General features: G+C 34.5%; 1 protein-coding gene across 1 annotated transcript in view; it reads right to left on the minus strand.

Moving 5' to 3' along the window:
- Positions 1–14,318, minus strand: part of LOC123546359 (metal transporter CNNM4-like) — a 40,864-nt gene that overhangs the window by 20,668 nt on the left and 5,878 nt on the right. Inside the window, exon 2 of the mRNA XM_053550715.1 lies at positions 8,541–8,684. Within this exon, the coding sequence (XP_053406690.1) occupies positions 8,541–8,684 (144 nt within the window). The remainder of the gene's footprint in view (positions 1–8,540; positions 8,685–14,318) is intronic.

The raw sequence follows: 14,318 nt of genomic DNA on the forward strand, positions 1-14,318 counted from the left end.
TCAGTTAAGTGTGGTATCTGTAGGACTGCTAATTGTGATTTCTATAGGACTGTCAGTTAATAATTTCATCTGTATAGTTGCTAATTCTGTTGTCTGTATAATGTTCTGCAAACTGTGTTGTCTGAAACAAAAATGTTGTTTTTCTTTGGTAAATGTTTACAGTTGTAAGGCACAATAAGCTATCAGCAAATGATTAGACTTCAAATTGGAAATTTTAACTTCTCTGCTTTTTTACTTTAACCAGGTATCACTTCAAACCAACCTTTCTTGTTAACTAATTAGTTTTTAATCTATTGAGACATGAACCCATAATTGTATTAATATGACATAATAAAAAAATTATGTAACTTAAACATAACAAAAGTTTTTAAAAGACCTGATATCTAGAAAACAAAAATACACTATAACCTTTAGCCATCTCTTTCCCTTTGTATGAACAAGCTATCTGGGAAGGGAGAAAGTTGACAGCTCTAATGAAACACAGTTGGCCAGTTGAGAGACCAATAAGACAGAAACTTGGCACACTGATCCCAAACTCAAGTAAACTGATCCATAACTAAATGAGCCACTGTAAACATTGATTTCCTATAGCTGAACTATCAGGCACAAGTCTATGACCTTTAGTAGATTTCCAATGGAAGTAGATAGAGCAAAAATAATCACAGTTCCTATTTTTCTAATTTTGTATTTTCAGTTATACAGAAAACATGAAATAGACAAAAAAGGTTCATTACAAAGCCTCAGCAGGAATTGCATCTAAGGTATCAATCCCGCATCTGCATAAGTTTTGGAGTAACTTGCAAGCAAAACTTTAACCAGGTTCTTCCAAGTCCAATAGGGGGCATAATTTGCCCAAAATACATGTCAAGAGTTATGGGACTTCATCCGGTGAGGTTGGTAATTGATCTAGAAAACAAAAAATAAGTTTCAGAGCTATATGCCTTTAAATGATAACCATACGCTATAATAATATCTATATGTACTTGCATGCAAAACTTTAACCAGGATTTTCAAAGTTCAAATGCAGGCATAATTTGACCAAAATAAATGTCAAGAGTTTTATGACTTGACCCTGGGACGTTGGTTATTGACCAAGAAAAAGGAAAATAAGTTTCAAAGCTATATACCTTTAAATGATATCTATATGCAAAAAAGTCCATGAAATAATTCATATTTCTATCTCATATGATACTTTCTGTCTGCAAAAATGACATCTTCAGATGTGGGTAGGAAAAGAATGCAGTATATACATTTCTTTAGTTTTTCTAATATATTCCACTCTTAAAATTTTCAGATGCTTACAAATTATATAAGGCTTAGAAACTTTTGCTTCTTAAGTGAATCTATGATAATAATAAGGCAATAATTTTTTTATTCTTCATTTTACAAACCCTCCTACGACAAAATAAATTGGGGAATTTTATTTTTCTGTCAATTTATTTTTATATTTCCTCCTGAGTCTGTCATTATTCTTTATTTTTTACTCTATACTCCTTTCCTACAGTAAAAAAAACATTGGGATCTGAAATTTAATTTTTTAATTTTATTCCCTCGATTTGAAATTTTATTTTTAATTTTATTCCCTCCTCCTACGATACTTGGGCAATTCTACGGTTTGTAAAACTAACAATCAAAAAATTAAGGCCTAATTACAACTTTATTTATAGTGACCCGATAACATATTTGGCTGAACCAATTTACAATATGGTCCTATAATAACCACAAGTGGCCTCCCTTCATCAATGTTGACAATAAATAAATTATCCACAATATTCTATAAATTTCTCAGACATTTCCTGCTCAGGAGTCATGCAATCATGGACAAATATAGCGTGTAAACACAAGGTTCAATAATACTGGTAATCCCAAGGATATAAAGATAGATATGAGAACAATAAGTAGCTATTTCCTTTTTTCTAGAGCTCTTCAAGTTTGCTCTAAGGAATATATATATAGCATTGCTATGTAGACTGTGACCACTGAATAATGTAACAGATGAGACAAGCTGTGTATCAACCTTAGCACATGTATAGTGATATGAAAAATTACAGATGTTCTAAGAACAGACAGAAAATAGTGTAAAACAGCAGTAAAATGCATGTAAAACAATCATGTATTCTATATAAACAACAGGATGAACTTTACAGCCGAGAGCTGTTTGTAAAAAAAAATCAAGAGCTGTCCATAAGGCAGCAAATGCTCAACTATTCGAATTATTGTCCCAGAAGCAGGAAAATGTTACCCTAAATGTTAAAATATTTTTAAAGTTTCAATCCAGTATCTGCATTAGTTTTGGAGATAGTAACTTGCATGTTAAACTTTATCCAGGATTTTCTAAGTCCAAAAGGGGACATAATTTGCCCAAAATACATGTCAGAGTTATGGGACTTGACCCAGTGAGGTTGGTAATTGATCTAGAAAATGAAAAAATAAGTTTCAAAGCTATATGCCTTTTAGAAATAGCTGTATGTACTTGCACACAAAACTTTAACCAGGATTTTCTAAGTCCAAAGGGGGCATAATCTGGCCAAAATGCAGGTCAGAGTTATGGGACTTGATGCTATCAACTAGTTTTATAACCCCAAAGACACATGTAAAGTTTCGATTCAATATCTGCATTAGTTTTGGAGATAGTAACTTGCATGTAAATCTTTAACTAGGATTTTTTAAGTCTAAAGGGGGGCATAATTGGCCCAAAATACATCTCAGAGTTATGGGACATGACCCAATTAGGTTGGTAATTGACCTAGAAAATGAAAAAATAAGTTTCAAAGCTATATGCCTTTTAGTAATAGCTGTATGTTCTTGCATGTAAAACTTCAACCAGGATTTTCTAACTCCAAAGGGGGCATAATCTGGCCAAAATGCAGGTCAGAGTTATGGGACTTGATGCTATCAACTAGTTTTATAACCCCAAAGACACATGTGAAGTTTCAATTCAATATCTGCATTAGTTTTGGAGATAGTAGCTTGCATGTAAATCTTTAACTATGATTTTTTAAGTCTAAAGGGGGTATAATTTGCCCAAAATACATCTCAGAGTTATGGGACTTGACCCAGTGAGGTTGGTAATTGACCTAGAAAATGAAAAAGTAAGTTTCAAAGCTATATGCCTTTTAGTAATAGCTGTATGTACTTGCATGTAAAACTTCAACCAGGATTTTGTAAGTCCAAAGGGGGCATAATTTGGCCAAAATGCAGGTCAGAGTTATGGGACTTGATGCTATCAACTAGTTTTATAACCCCAAAGACACATGTGAAGTTTCAATTCAATATCTGCATTAGTTTTGGAGATAGTAACTTGCATGTAAATCTTTAACTATGATTTTTTAAGTCTAAAGGGGGTATAATTTGCCCAAAATACATCTCAGAGTTATGGGACTTGACCCAGTGAGGTTGGTAATTGACCTCGAAAATGAAAAAGTAAGTTTCAAAGCTATATGACTTTAAATGATGGCTGTATGTACTTGCATGTAAAACTTCAACCAAGGTGAGATGCCGACGCCAGGGTGAGTAGAATAGCTAGACTAATAAGACTAGACTTCAAAAAGTCGAGCTAAAAAACATTTGCCATTGTTTGCTTTTATGAGACTGGCTTTTGATTCATTGACATTAGGTATTATACTGCTGACTACATGCAACCATCTTATAAAGCTGAAGGTCATTGGACCAAGCTGCCCACAGACATTAGGTCTGCAACAGTCTCTAGATCACTTATGACATCTGACGTAATTATTACCTACCTCTGATAATCATCCTAATATGAAGACTGACCATACTCTAGTGATTGGTCAAAATCCAAACTAATGTTCAACAAACTGACTGGCTTACCTACCATTTAGTAAGAAACCAACTGTTCTATTCTGATACCGTATAGTATTCCACAGCAAATATAACATCTCATTTCTATTAAAAGTAGATATTTTGACAAATTGAAAATGTGATAAGCAGTATACTGGCTGCTGCTGTCATGTGAATTACTGACAACAGAATAATTATTCAGATAAATAAAATATTTACAACAAGAAATGACATAATTTCTTGAGAATCATTTACATAAATTATGAATGACCAACTGCTCAGTTGCAAGCAAACAATTACCTGTCTGAATTAGTTTTACCTGCAGACTGTGTACCTGGCCAGCAAGTATTTCAGGGCATTCTTTGGTGTTTCAAGCTTGCTAACTTGTTAAAACAATAAAATACTTATGCTTCAAACCTTAAATCACACTTTCTAAAGATTAAAACACACTTAAAACATTAAACCTTAAAACATACTTAAGATCATTTTGACAACATTTCATTATTTCAATAAACTTTTATTCATCAATCTGTAAGAAGATCCTATAGGTCACAGAAGAAACAAGAAACAAGAGCTCGTCGAACACGAAATGCCCCCACTTGATGCATTCAGTAATTACACAAGGAACCGAAATTATTTGCTCACTGTAAAAAAAAGGTTCTACTGTTCTGGTTCAATGTGACATTGACCTTCAACCTATTGACCTCAAAATCAACAGGGGTCATCTGCTGGTCATGATCAACCTCCCTATTAAGTTTAGTGATCCTAAGCCCAAGTGTTCTCAAGGTATCATCCGGAAAGGGTTTAACTGTTTCGGGTCAATGTGACCTTGACCTTTAGCATACAGACCTCAAAATCTATAGGGGTCATCTACAGGACATGATCAATCTCCCTATCAAGTTTCATGATCTTAGGCCCAAGTGTTTTCAAGTTATTGTCTTGAAACGGTTTGAATGTTCCGGTCACTGTAACCTTGACCTTTGACCTACTGACCTTAAAATCAATAGGAGTCATCTGCTGGTCATGATGAACCTCTAAATCATCTTTCATGACCCTTGGCCCAAGCGTTTTCAAGTTACTGTCCAGAAACCGTTTAAATGTTCCTGGCCAATCTAACCTTGAACTTTGACCAAATGACCTCAAAATCAATAGGGGTCATCTGCTGGTCATGATCACTCTCCCTATCAATTTTCCTGATCCTAGGCCCAAGCGTTCTTGAGTTATCACCCAGAAACCGTTTTACTGTTCCTGGTTACTGTGACCTTGACCTTTGAACTACTGACCTCAAAATCAATAGGGGTCATCTGCTGGTCATGACCAACCTCCCTATCAACTTTCATGATCCTAGGCCCAAGCAATGTTTAGTTATTATCCGGAAACCGTTTAACTGTTCCGGGTCACTGTGACCTTGAACTTTGACATACTGACCCCAAAATCAATAGGGGTCATCTGCTGGTTATGACCAACCTCTCTATCAACTTTTATGATCCTAGGCTCAAGTGTTCTTGAGTTCTCATCCGGAAACCGTTTAACTGTTCAGGGTCACTGTGACCTTGAACTTTGACATACAGATCTCAAAATCAATAGGGGTCATCTGCAGGTGATGACCAACCTTCCTATCAACTTTCATGATCCTAGGCCCAAGCATTCTTGAGTTATCATCCAGAAACAGATTGGTCTACATACAGACCGACCGACCGAAATCTGCAAAACAATATACTCCTCCTTCTTCGAAGGGGGGATAATAAAACAAGAGGGCCATGATGGCACTATATCGCTCACCTGTTATCATTGCACTTGAGGACAAGAAGGTCCTCAGAAAAAATATCTAAGTCAAAAGGACAGGAACAACAAAGTAAGAAATTTAACCAAACAGAAAAACAAAATTCTTACAAGGTACAGATATGTCAAAATACACCTAAAAATTGAAGGTACCATCCATGTTGTACCACAGAAAAGTGGTCTCGGGTTTTCCCTACGGCCAATAATAAAAAAGTTACTAAAAATAAGCTATTTATAGTAACATAAAAGTGAAGTAATCAAAAAGAAAATTATTGTAAGTGAACATAAGAAGGATCTGCCAAATAAATCTGTTGACATAAATGAAATTTCAGATCAGTATCTTCATTAGTTACGGAGATATACCCATTTTAATTTGAAATAAAGGGAGGTAATTTGACATAAAATCAGTCCATAGTTATCTACCCTGATTGGCTCAGTCCAGCTAATGACAATAATGAAATTTCAAATAAATCCTATAAGTACTTACTGATATAAATCCATTTTCACTACAATCAGGGGAGGTAATCAGATATAAAATAACTATGACTGGATCTGATTTGTCATGGAATCCAAGATTTATTGTTGTTAAAGATATTTTAGAAGTTTGTATCAAATAAAACCATAAATGAAGTCTCTATATGGCTGCAAAAGCCAAAATAGCCAATTTTGGACCTTTAAGGGGCCATAACTCTGGAACCCATGATGGAATCTGGCCAGTTCAAGAAAGGAACCAAGATCTTGTGGTGATACAAGTTGTGTGCAAGTTTGGTTAAAATCAAATCATAAATGAAGCTTCTATTGTGCAGACAAGGTCAAAATAGCTGATTTTGGTCCTTTCAGGGGCCACAACTCTGGAACCCATTAGGGGATCTGGCTGGTTCAACAAAGGAACTGAGATCTTATGGCAACACAAGTTTTGTGCAAGTTTGATTAAATTTAAATCATAAATGAAGCTGCTATTGTGCAGAAAAGGTCAAAATAGCTAATTCTGGCCCTTTCTGGGCCCATAACTCTGGAACCCATAATGGAATCTGGCCAGTTGAAGAAAGAAAGCAAGATCTTATGGTGATACAAGTTGTGTGCAAGTTTGGTAAAAATCAAATCATAAATAAAGCTGCTATTGTGCAGACAAGGTCAAAATAGCTTATTCTGGCCCTTTCAGGGCCATAACTCTGGAACCCATAATGGAATCTGACCAGTTGAAGAAAGGAACCAAGATCTTATGGTGATACAAGTTGTGTGCCAGTTTGGTAAAAATCAAATCATAAATAAAGCTGCTATTGTGCAGACAAGGTCAAAATAGCTAATTTTGGCCCTTTCAGGGGCCATAACTCTGGAACCCATAATGGGATCTGGCCAGTTCAAGAAAGGAACCGAGATCTTATGGTGATACAAGTTGTGTGCAAGTTTGGTTAAAATAAAATCATAAATGAAACCACTATCGTGCAGACAAGAAATTGTTGACGGACGGACAGACGCACGCACGCACAGACTGATGACGGACGAAGGGTGATCACAAAAGCTCACCTTGTCACTATGTGACAGGTGAGCTAAAAATAGCAGGATCTGTTCATGAGAGGTGATGGAAAGTGAAATACCCTCCTAGCAGTGGTAACATGAAAGTACATTAAATGGACTCTATGATAGCAATTTAATTAGTCTTTCATTTAACAAGTTTAAAACTGAGAGAGAGAAAAAACACCAGCTAAAAAATTTCCTGTATTAAACACCAGTGAGATCATATCCTGTCAGTTACTGTTCAGCTATATGCCACTTAAGAGGTGTCAGTTTAATTAAGAGACCGCAATCACCAGCTCAGTATAATATGAATAATTCATGAAACGTGTGTCATTCTCTAGTCAAAATCCACAGTTTATTATAACTTCTATGTTTTAAAGAGACTTGTTCAAGCCTTTTAGGTAAAAATGATTTCTCTCAACAAAAAAAACCCATAAAATTTCCAAAAACAGGTTGCTTGAAACTGCTTATTTTAGGAAATACAAATTACATGCATAGTATCACTCATATGAACCACTTTATAATTTCCTTATATGACAGCATAGAGTTAGTGGAACATGTGCACTGCAAATCAGTAAATCAGACTGCGTGAGTGTGTGAAGTTTCAATCCATTCCCATTAGCATGACTACTGGATCTTACATCCACAAACTTAACAAAATCAGGATGCCAGCAAAAGGGGGAGTGCAGCTCTACCTGTTCTTCGAATAGTGGAGCTAAAAATTGCTTTCTGGTAACTGTGACTTACCATCTTTAATGTTAAATATCTGAACGAACATGCCTACCTCTTTTTTATATAGGACAGTGATAAATCTTAAAGAATGGAAGATATGCATAATGTGACATTTTCTACATACTGTGACATTTTCTAGAGTACACAGAAAAACAATCTTAGTTTACTTCTTCCCAGTTTACAAAATGAAATGTTTCCATGCATTGCTAGTACATGTATTAACCAGAGAGCTGTCTGTCTCAATATCTCAATATATGTGCCAAAAATACTTGTGAATAATATATCAAACATGACAGAAAGCAACTCATCAGTAAAGTAAAACTATGTATAGGCAGCTGGAATGTGGTAGGACTGGACTGGGATCTAAAGTATACCACCTTCTTCAGGTTTTTTTCCCCTTCTATAAAAGAGGCTGTTAACAGACCCCTTCCTCTCAGAAAAATCCTTTATATCATGCAGTTTTCCCCAAAAATTGACCTTACATCAGGTTTTTTATTCCCCTTTGTCCAGACACCGAGCTTTGTTCTTCACCCCCATATGACATGCCTGGGCCCCTTCCCTCTTGGTAAACCCCACTCCCCTGTTCTTAACAATGGTAGTGATATCCATTTAAGTTTTCAACCAAGACAGTATGAAAACATTACATTTTGAATACTGTGAGCATTCAAAACTCTATACATGGTAGAACAGAGACAAGCTTATCTTACTTAGAGTGTCTGTTTCATCAATGATCTCTGACTGAATGATTTCTTCAATAACATCTTCCAATGTTACAACTCCAAGTGTCTCGTAATATGGATCCCCGTCACCCTCGTTGTTCACTCTCCTCACAATTGCCATGTGGGAATGACCTACAACATGCAACACAATGCTTGTTACAATATATATATATACAACAATTAAACTTATTCAAGAAACAGCTATCCCCATCTGTCCAAAACACCACTAGCCCAAATCATCAGAGTCGTAAATTTTTAATCAGACTAGTATTTAAGTAAAGTTTTACTTGCCAAAAATAACAAGATTGCTAAACTGTCACAATATATGACCATCAAAGCAAATAACTTTTGGACTTTTAAAATACTCTACTATTGAGCCGACTAGTTCTCAGTTTTGTCCAATTCAAGACCAAGAACAATTAGAACATTCCACATTGCCCTGATAATATGACTATAAACAAGTCCTGACTAAGTTTGATGAACATTGAATTAGAACTGCTTTGAGCTGACACAGTCAATTTTTGCTATTTTAGGTACATCGTAATTCAAGAACCCTAACTCAAGAATGACTTGGCTCATCCAGCTGGTTATCAAAATGTCTAAGTTGTTACAGTTGCCCATAAATACTGTGGCCAAGTCTGGTGAATATAATATAAAAACTACAGTAGTAAGAGTGCAGACACTTTCAATTTTTGCAATTTTTAATAATCAAGGGCCATAATTCTAGAGCCTCTAGACTGCCCAGGACAATCTGGATGGTTATCAAACCTAGCTAAAATATGCCTTCAAACACTGCCGCGTTGAATAAGAACTGCTCAAGTAAGTGCTGACAACTGAATGCTGCCCTGGTAAAAAATACTCTCTATTGGGACTTTTGCCCATATTAGAATATTTTTCTTGAGCTTTTAAAACGTTCTATATGTACAGGTATGTAGCTATGCACTGCATAAAGACAGATTAAGCAATGTTTTTATCCTTTATGATGTAACTTTCACAAATAATATGTATAATGCAGCACTTAACACACTTCATTATTAATTTCAATCAATTTCACACTTAACAAAGCTGTTTCTTTATCAACATTTTGAACAACATCCAGACACAAACTTTTCAAAGAAATTCAGACAAAACTAAAAATGTTTAAAACATATCTTAAGGGAAAGCTATCAAAAAGCTTGTTTAATTAAGAAATAATAAATATGTGCCTATATTTTATCAGTTAATAAAATATGGGCAGGAGTTCGGATGCGTAATAATTAAATCACGAGTGCGTAGCACGAGTGATTTAATATTCGCGTCCGAACGACTGCCCATATTTTATCAACTGATAAAATTATTGGAACATATTTATTATTTCGATTCTAACCACGCAAATTCTTCGCATTTTACAGCACTACATTTTAGCGCGATATGTCATTCGGTTGGCCATATGCTATTATAAAAACCTTCCCACGAATGGAAAGCGTTACATCAAACGGAATTTTCCGATATTCAATAAATTTTAATTAAATTATTAAGTAGTTATTGCCGTGAAAATGTTATTTTTAATAACATCTAAGGTCGGATATAGAAATCAGAGATAAATACTTAATGCAGAGTTTATATATGCAGTTTCTAAAAATAGTACACGTCACCTACATGATGGCACTGAAACATACACGCTAGGACATTGCGGCGGCATATAAACACGTAAACACTTGAGTCTGGAAGATTGGAACATGAATTATGATTTATTTACTGTCAAAGTAGAATCTAGTTGACATTTGTGGTGCCTAGCTACAACGCAGGAATTGTACACTACACACACGACCAGACATAGATGCACTGGTGTTGAAGTTGAAACTTACCGGGCTGAAACATTTTCTTACGGTAAAAATATCAACAAATAAATTCATCAGTTAGAAATTGTTTGTTTCAGAAAATTTGATGTACTTTTTATTACTACTAGCACTGAAAAATCGAATATTTAGTCGGTATTATACTGTATATAATGGAAGCAGAGTAGAATTTCACAGTCATGTTACAATCGTAGGGCGGAATGGAAGAGCTATATTTTATCGTAGATTCATGTATAGGCGATTTCGCTATATGTTTATATAGCAGCTGCTGCGGATCGTGTTAGAATTTAAATTAATTTACAACCACCTCACCTATAGATGTCATAAATCTAAATTCACTGTAATAAAACTAAATTCACTGTAATAAAACTAAAAAAAATCAGTTTTTGGAATCAATAAATAAACTTTTTATACATGTATGCACATGTCACATGTGTCAAGCTGACAAACTAAGCTTGTTATACAATATTATAAGAATCATTCACTGGTTGAAGGTGCAAATAGAAATATCTGGCTCGAGGGTAACTGTTTAGGCAGTAATGAGGCTCTGTCGAGTTACCACAAAAAAGTTACCCAAGAGCCAGATATTTCCATCCAGGCATCCACACCTCCAGCTAGATTGTTTTTCTTGCAAGTCGTAGTCTTTAATTTATAGAAGAAATGAAGTGAAATCAATGCTTTTCTTTTAAGCACTATTTTATTATAGTAGCGTATGAATTTACGTATGAATTTACGCATTCAGTCATAAAATGCAGCATGTGAGTCATCTAACACCCTAGTGTGTAAGATGCCTTAGACATCAGATACTTCAGTATTTGTGAACTGCTGACCTAGACATTTCACCAATATTCTCAAAATGAATTTCATGTGATAAATGTTGATTCTACAGAAGCTTGAAAGGGTCTGGCATCAAAAGCTAATATATCTATAGGTTAGAAAATAGAAAAAAACAGTGCAACAACACGCACTGAATTACGTCACACACCCGATATGAAATTCAGGCGTCAGTGTATCGAAAAATATTGACGTTTCCAGTACCAGTGTAACTTAACGGGGAATAGAAACGTGTATGTAATAAGTTTTATTATGTTACATGTGTGGGAAGGATACATCCCCTTTGTTTGGTAGGGGTATAAAACTCAGTAGTATATAATTATGTAAACTTACACTATGATCACAAATGTTGTTGTAAAATTTCAATCAAATGCATGAAAAGGTTGCAGATATATTGAAAAAAAAATTAATTTTGGGAAATTTTCCATGTGATAAGGACAGATAAATGCTTGTAATAAAAGTCAGAGTTATGGGACCTGGCATGTGATTTTGTTCCATGATCCTACAAATATATGTTTCAACTTGATATCTGGCCTTGTAGGGACAGGAGGGGACAAGGACAGTGATTCCTATAGAGTCCCCCACAAACAAAGTCTGGGGGTGGCATGAGTAAAATGTTTCTAGGTTTCTATTCAATAATGCTTATTAAAACTTACTAACTTAATAGCTGACTTTTATATTTTTTATTAAGTTCAACTTTTACAAAATACAAAGATATGCCTGTAATACTATAATGTACTGACCTAATTTTGTGTATATATATCTACTACAATTAATTATGTATATGTTATGCAAATTCATGTAAACAAGAGCTCAATTTCATCATGAAATTATTGTTAAAAGTATCCTTTGGGCCATACCAAATTGATATGTCGTTCGTCGGAACTACCGCATCAATAATTCCATTCCCGAGAAAAAAAAATAAAAATTACCCGCCCGCACGTACATAAAAATCTCCGAAAAAAAATTTTTTTTTTCGATTATGCGGTCCAGAATAATAACGGCAAAACAGGTTTTATCGCTGTTTTAATGCGTCAAAGTGATATTGATCGGATTTCATGCGTCCGTAATACATGTAGCTGATGATCCAAACTCAAAAAAGTCAGGAATTATGGTGTTGTTCATCATCTGTTTTAAATCTGGAGTGTCTGTGCTAGTGCCACACATGGCCTTCGATGTGCCGGTAGGTAATGAAATAGGCACATTCTACTTTTGTTCAATACAGTGAAAAGAACGAAGCCCGACTTGTAAGACGTGCACGGGGATGCAGTTAAAATATTTGGAAATATTGTTCAGATATAAGTTTTCAAACCATTTGTTATCAGTTGTTTAATTCAGCATGTTAGATCTAGAGCCCAAAGCTGAGGCCAACTACTAGCTTAAAAAAATATTTGTTCACAAATCCTGACCGACCTATCACATTGTCTCGACCCAAATCTTTTTGAATGTAACTCCTTTAAATAGTACATCAGTCAGATATTCTATCAAAAAGCATTTAGTTAATTTAAAAATTGTTTAGCTTTTCAAATAAGTAGTGTTGATATGAAAATAATTTCTAACAAAATCTGTCCTTTTGTAACCACAGTTTTGCCTGTTTGTACACATGATGCCAGGATATATTTAAAATTGGCTGTAAATTGATTGAACGAAAGAAACTGAAAAAAAAAAACAGACTTCCCCAACTCTAAATTTCTAGTTCAGTCAAAGCACAACAAACAACACTTTTAAGGGAGGTCATATTGGAATCGTTCTTTGTCCGTCTGTTATTATTTTTGCCTGAAATGAATCTCTACCACAAAAGCTTAAGCTAGCCTGATCATGATCTGTTAAAAGATTATTCCAAAGGGATTCGAGCAATGTCTAAGCATCTGTATGCCCAATTCTGTCAGGTCTCACTGGTCAAGTGGTTTATTACTTCCCCTGTCACCTCTATGGGTTGGAGTTCCACTAGGGGCACAAATTTGTTCATGTGTCAAAGCCATCTAACTGTGTTTCAGAAGAAATGTTATTCCACACAATCATGTGCCTGTTTTGTCTTAAATATTCCTCATCCTGTGCCATTAAATAGGCGCGTCTTCAGATTAATGTAGAAAAATCAAAATTAAAAATAAGACACTCATTCCTTAGTAATTAAAATTACAAAATAAAAAAAAGTGATTCAGTGAGTTCTGGCAAGAATTTATTTGCAAAATCATTCATGTAGTCTTTAAAACATATAGAAAAGCTATATACTGTGTTACCCACACTGTAAATATTTGATTTCTGTGTTATTTCTAAAGAAATGTTAACTTTATATATAATCATAACCGCCTCCTCAAGGGTTCAAGCTGGAAAAAAAAAATAAAAAAAGCCCGCTCGCTCCATGTAAAATCTACCCGCCTCTGAAAAAATCAAAATTGAGAAAAAAAAAATAAAATAAAAATTTCGCTTGCCCGCTCCTATTTTTTTTGAAAATTTTCCGAAGAACTATTAATCAATTTGGTATGGCCTTATCTGCTACTAAATACTGAATGGTAAAATCAAATTCAGAAATTGTTTTCTATTAAAATCCCTTTTAAAAGTTAAAAAAAGGCCTGCACTTGCAAACGCCAAAATTCTTTAGTTCAATTTAAAATATCGTTGAAAATGCTTTATCAACATCTCAAGGTACATGTAGCCTTTAATATTGAAAAAAATATTAACAACACATAAATTCTCATAATAAATTCAAACTTTTATTACATAATAAAATGACATTTAATGTTGTCTTAGTATTTCAGGAATTTATATGACATTAAGTGCCTTTAGAAAAGTCCACCCACAGGAGTCTGAAATTTTATCAATAAGACCATAGATGTCTATCTTTACAAAAAAATACCCCTTATATTTTATATATATAGAGCGTATTTTTTGTAAAGATAGACTTCTATGGTCTCATTGATAGAATTTCAGACTCCTGTGGTCCACCTGAAGAACACATTGAAGAAATACTGTTCTCCAATCCTTATTAAGCCAAAATGTAGTATGTACACAATAGCCATATCTTAATATCATAACTACAATATATATACCTGTTGACATTTACAAGACACTTGCATTAATTATGCAGACTTTC

This window comes from Mercenaria mercenaria, chromosome 9, assembly GCF_021730395.1.
Source record: "Mercenaria mercenaria strain notata chromosome 9, MADL_Memer_1, whole genome shotgun sequence".
In the NCBI taxonomy this organism is placed as follows: domain Eukaryota; kingdom Metazoa; phylum Mollusca; class Bivalvia; order Venerida; family Veneridae; genus Mercenaria; species Mercenaria mercenaria.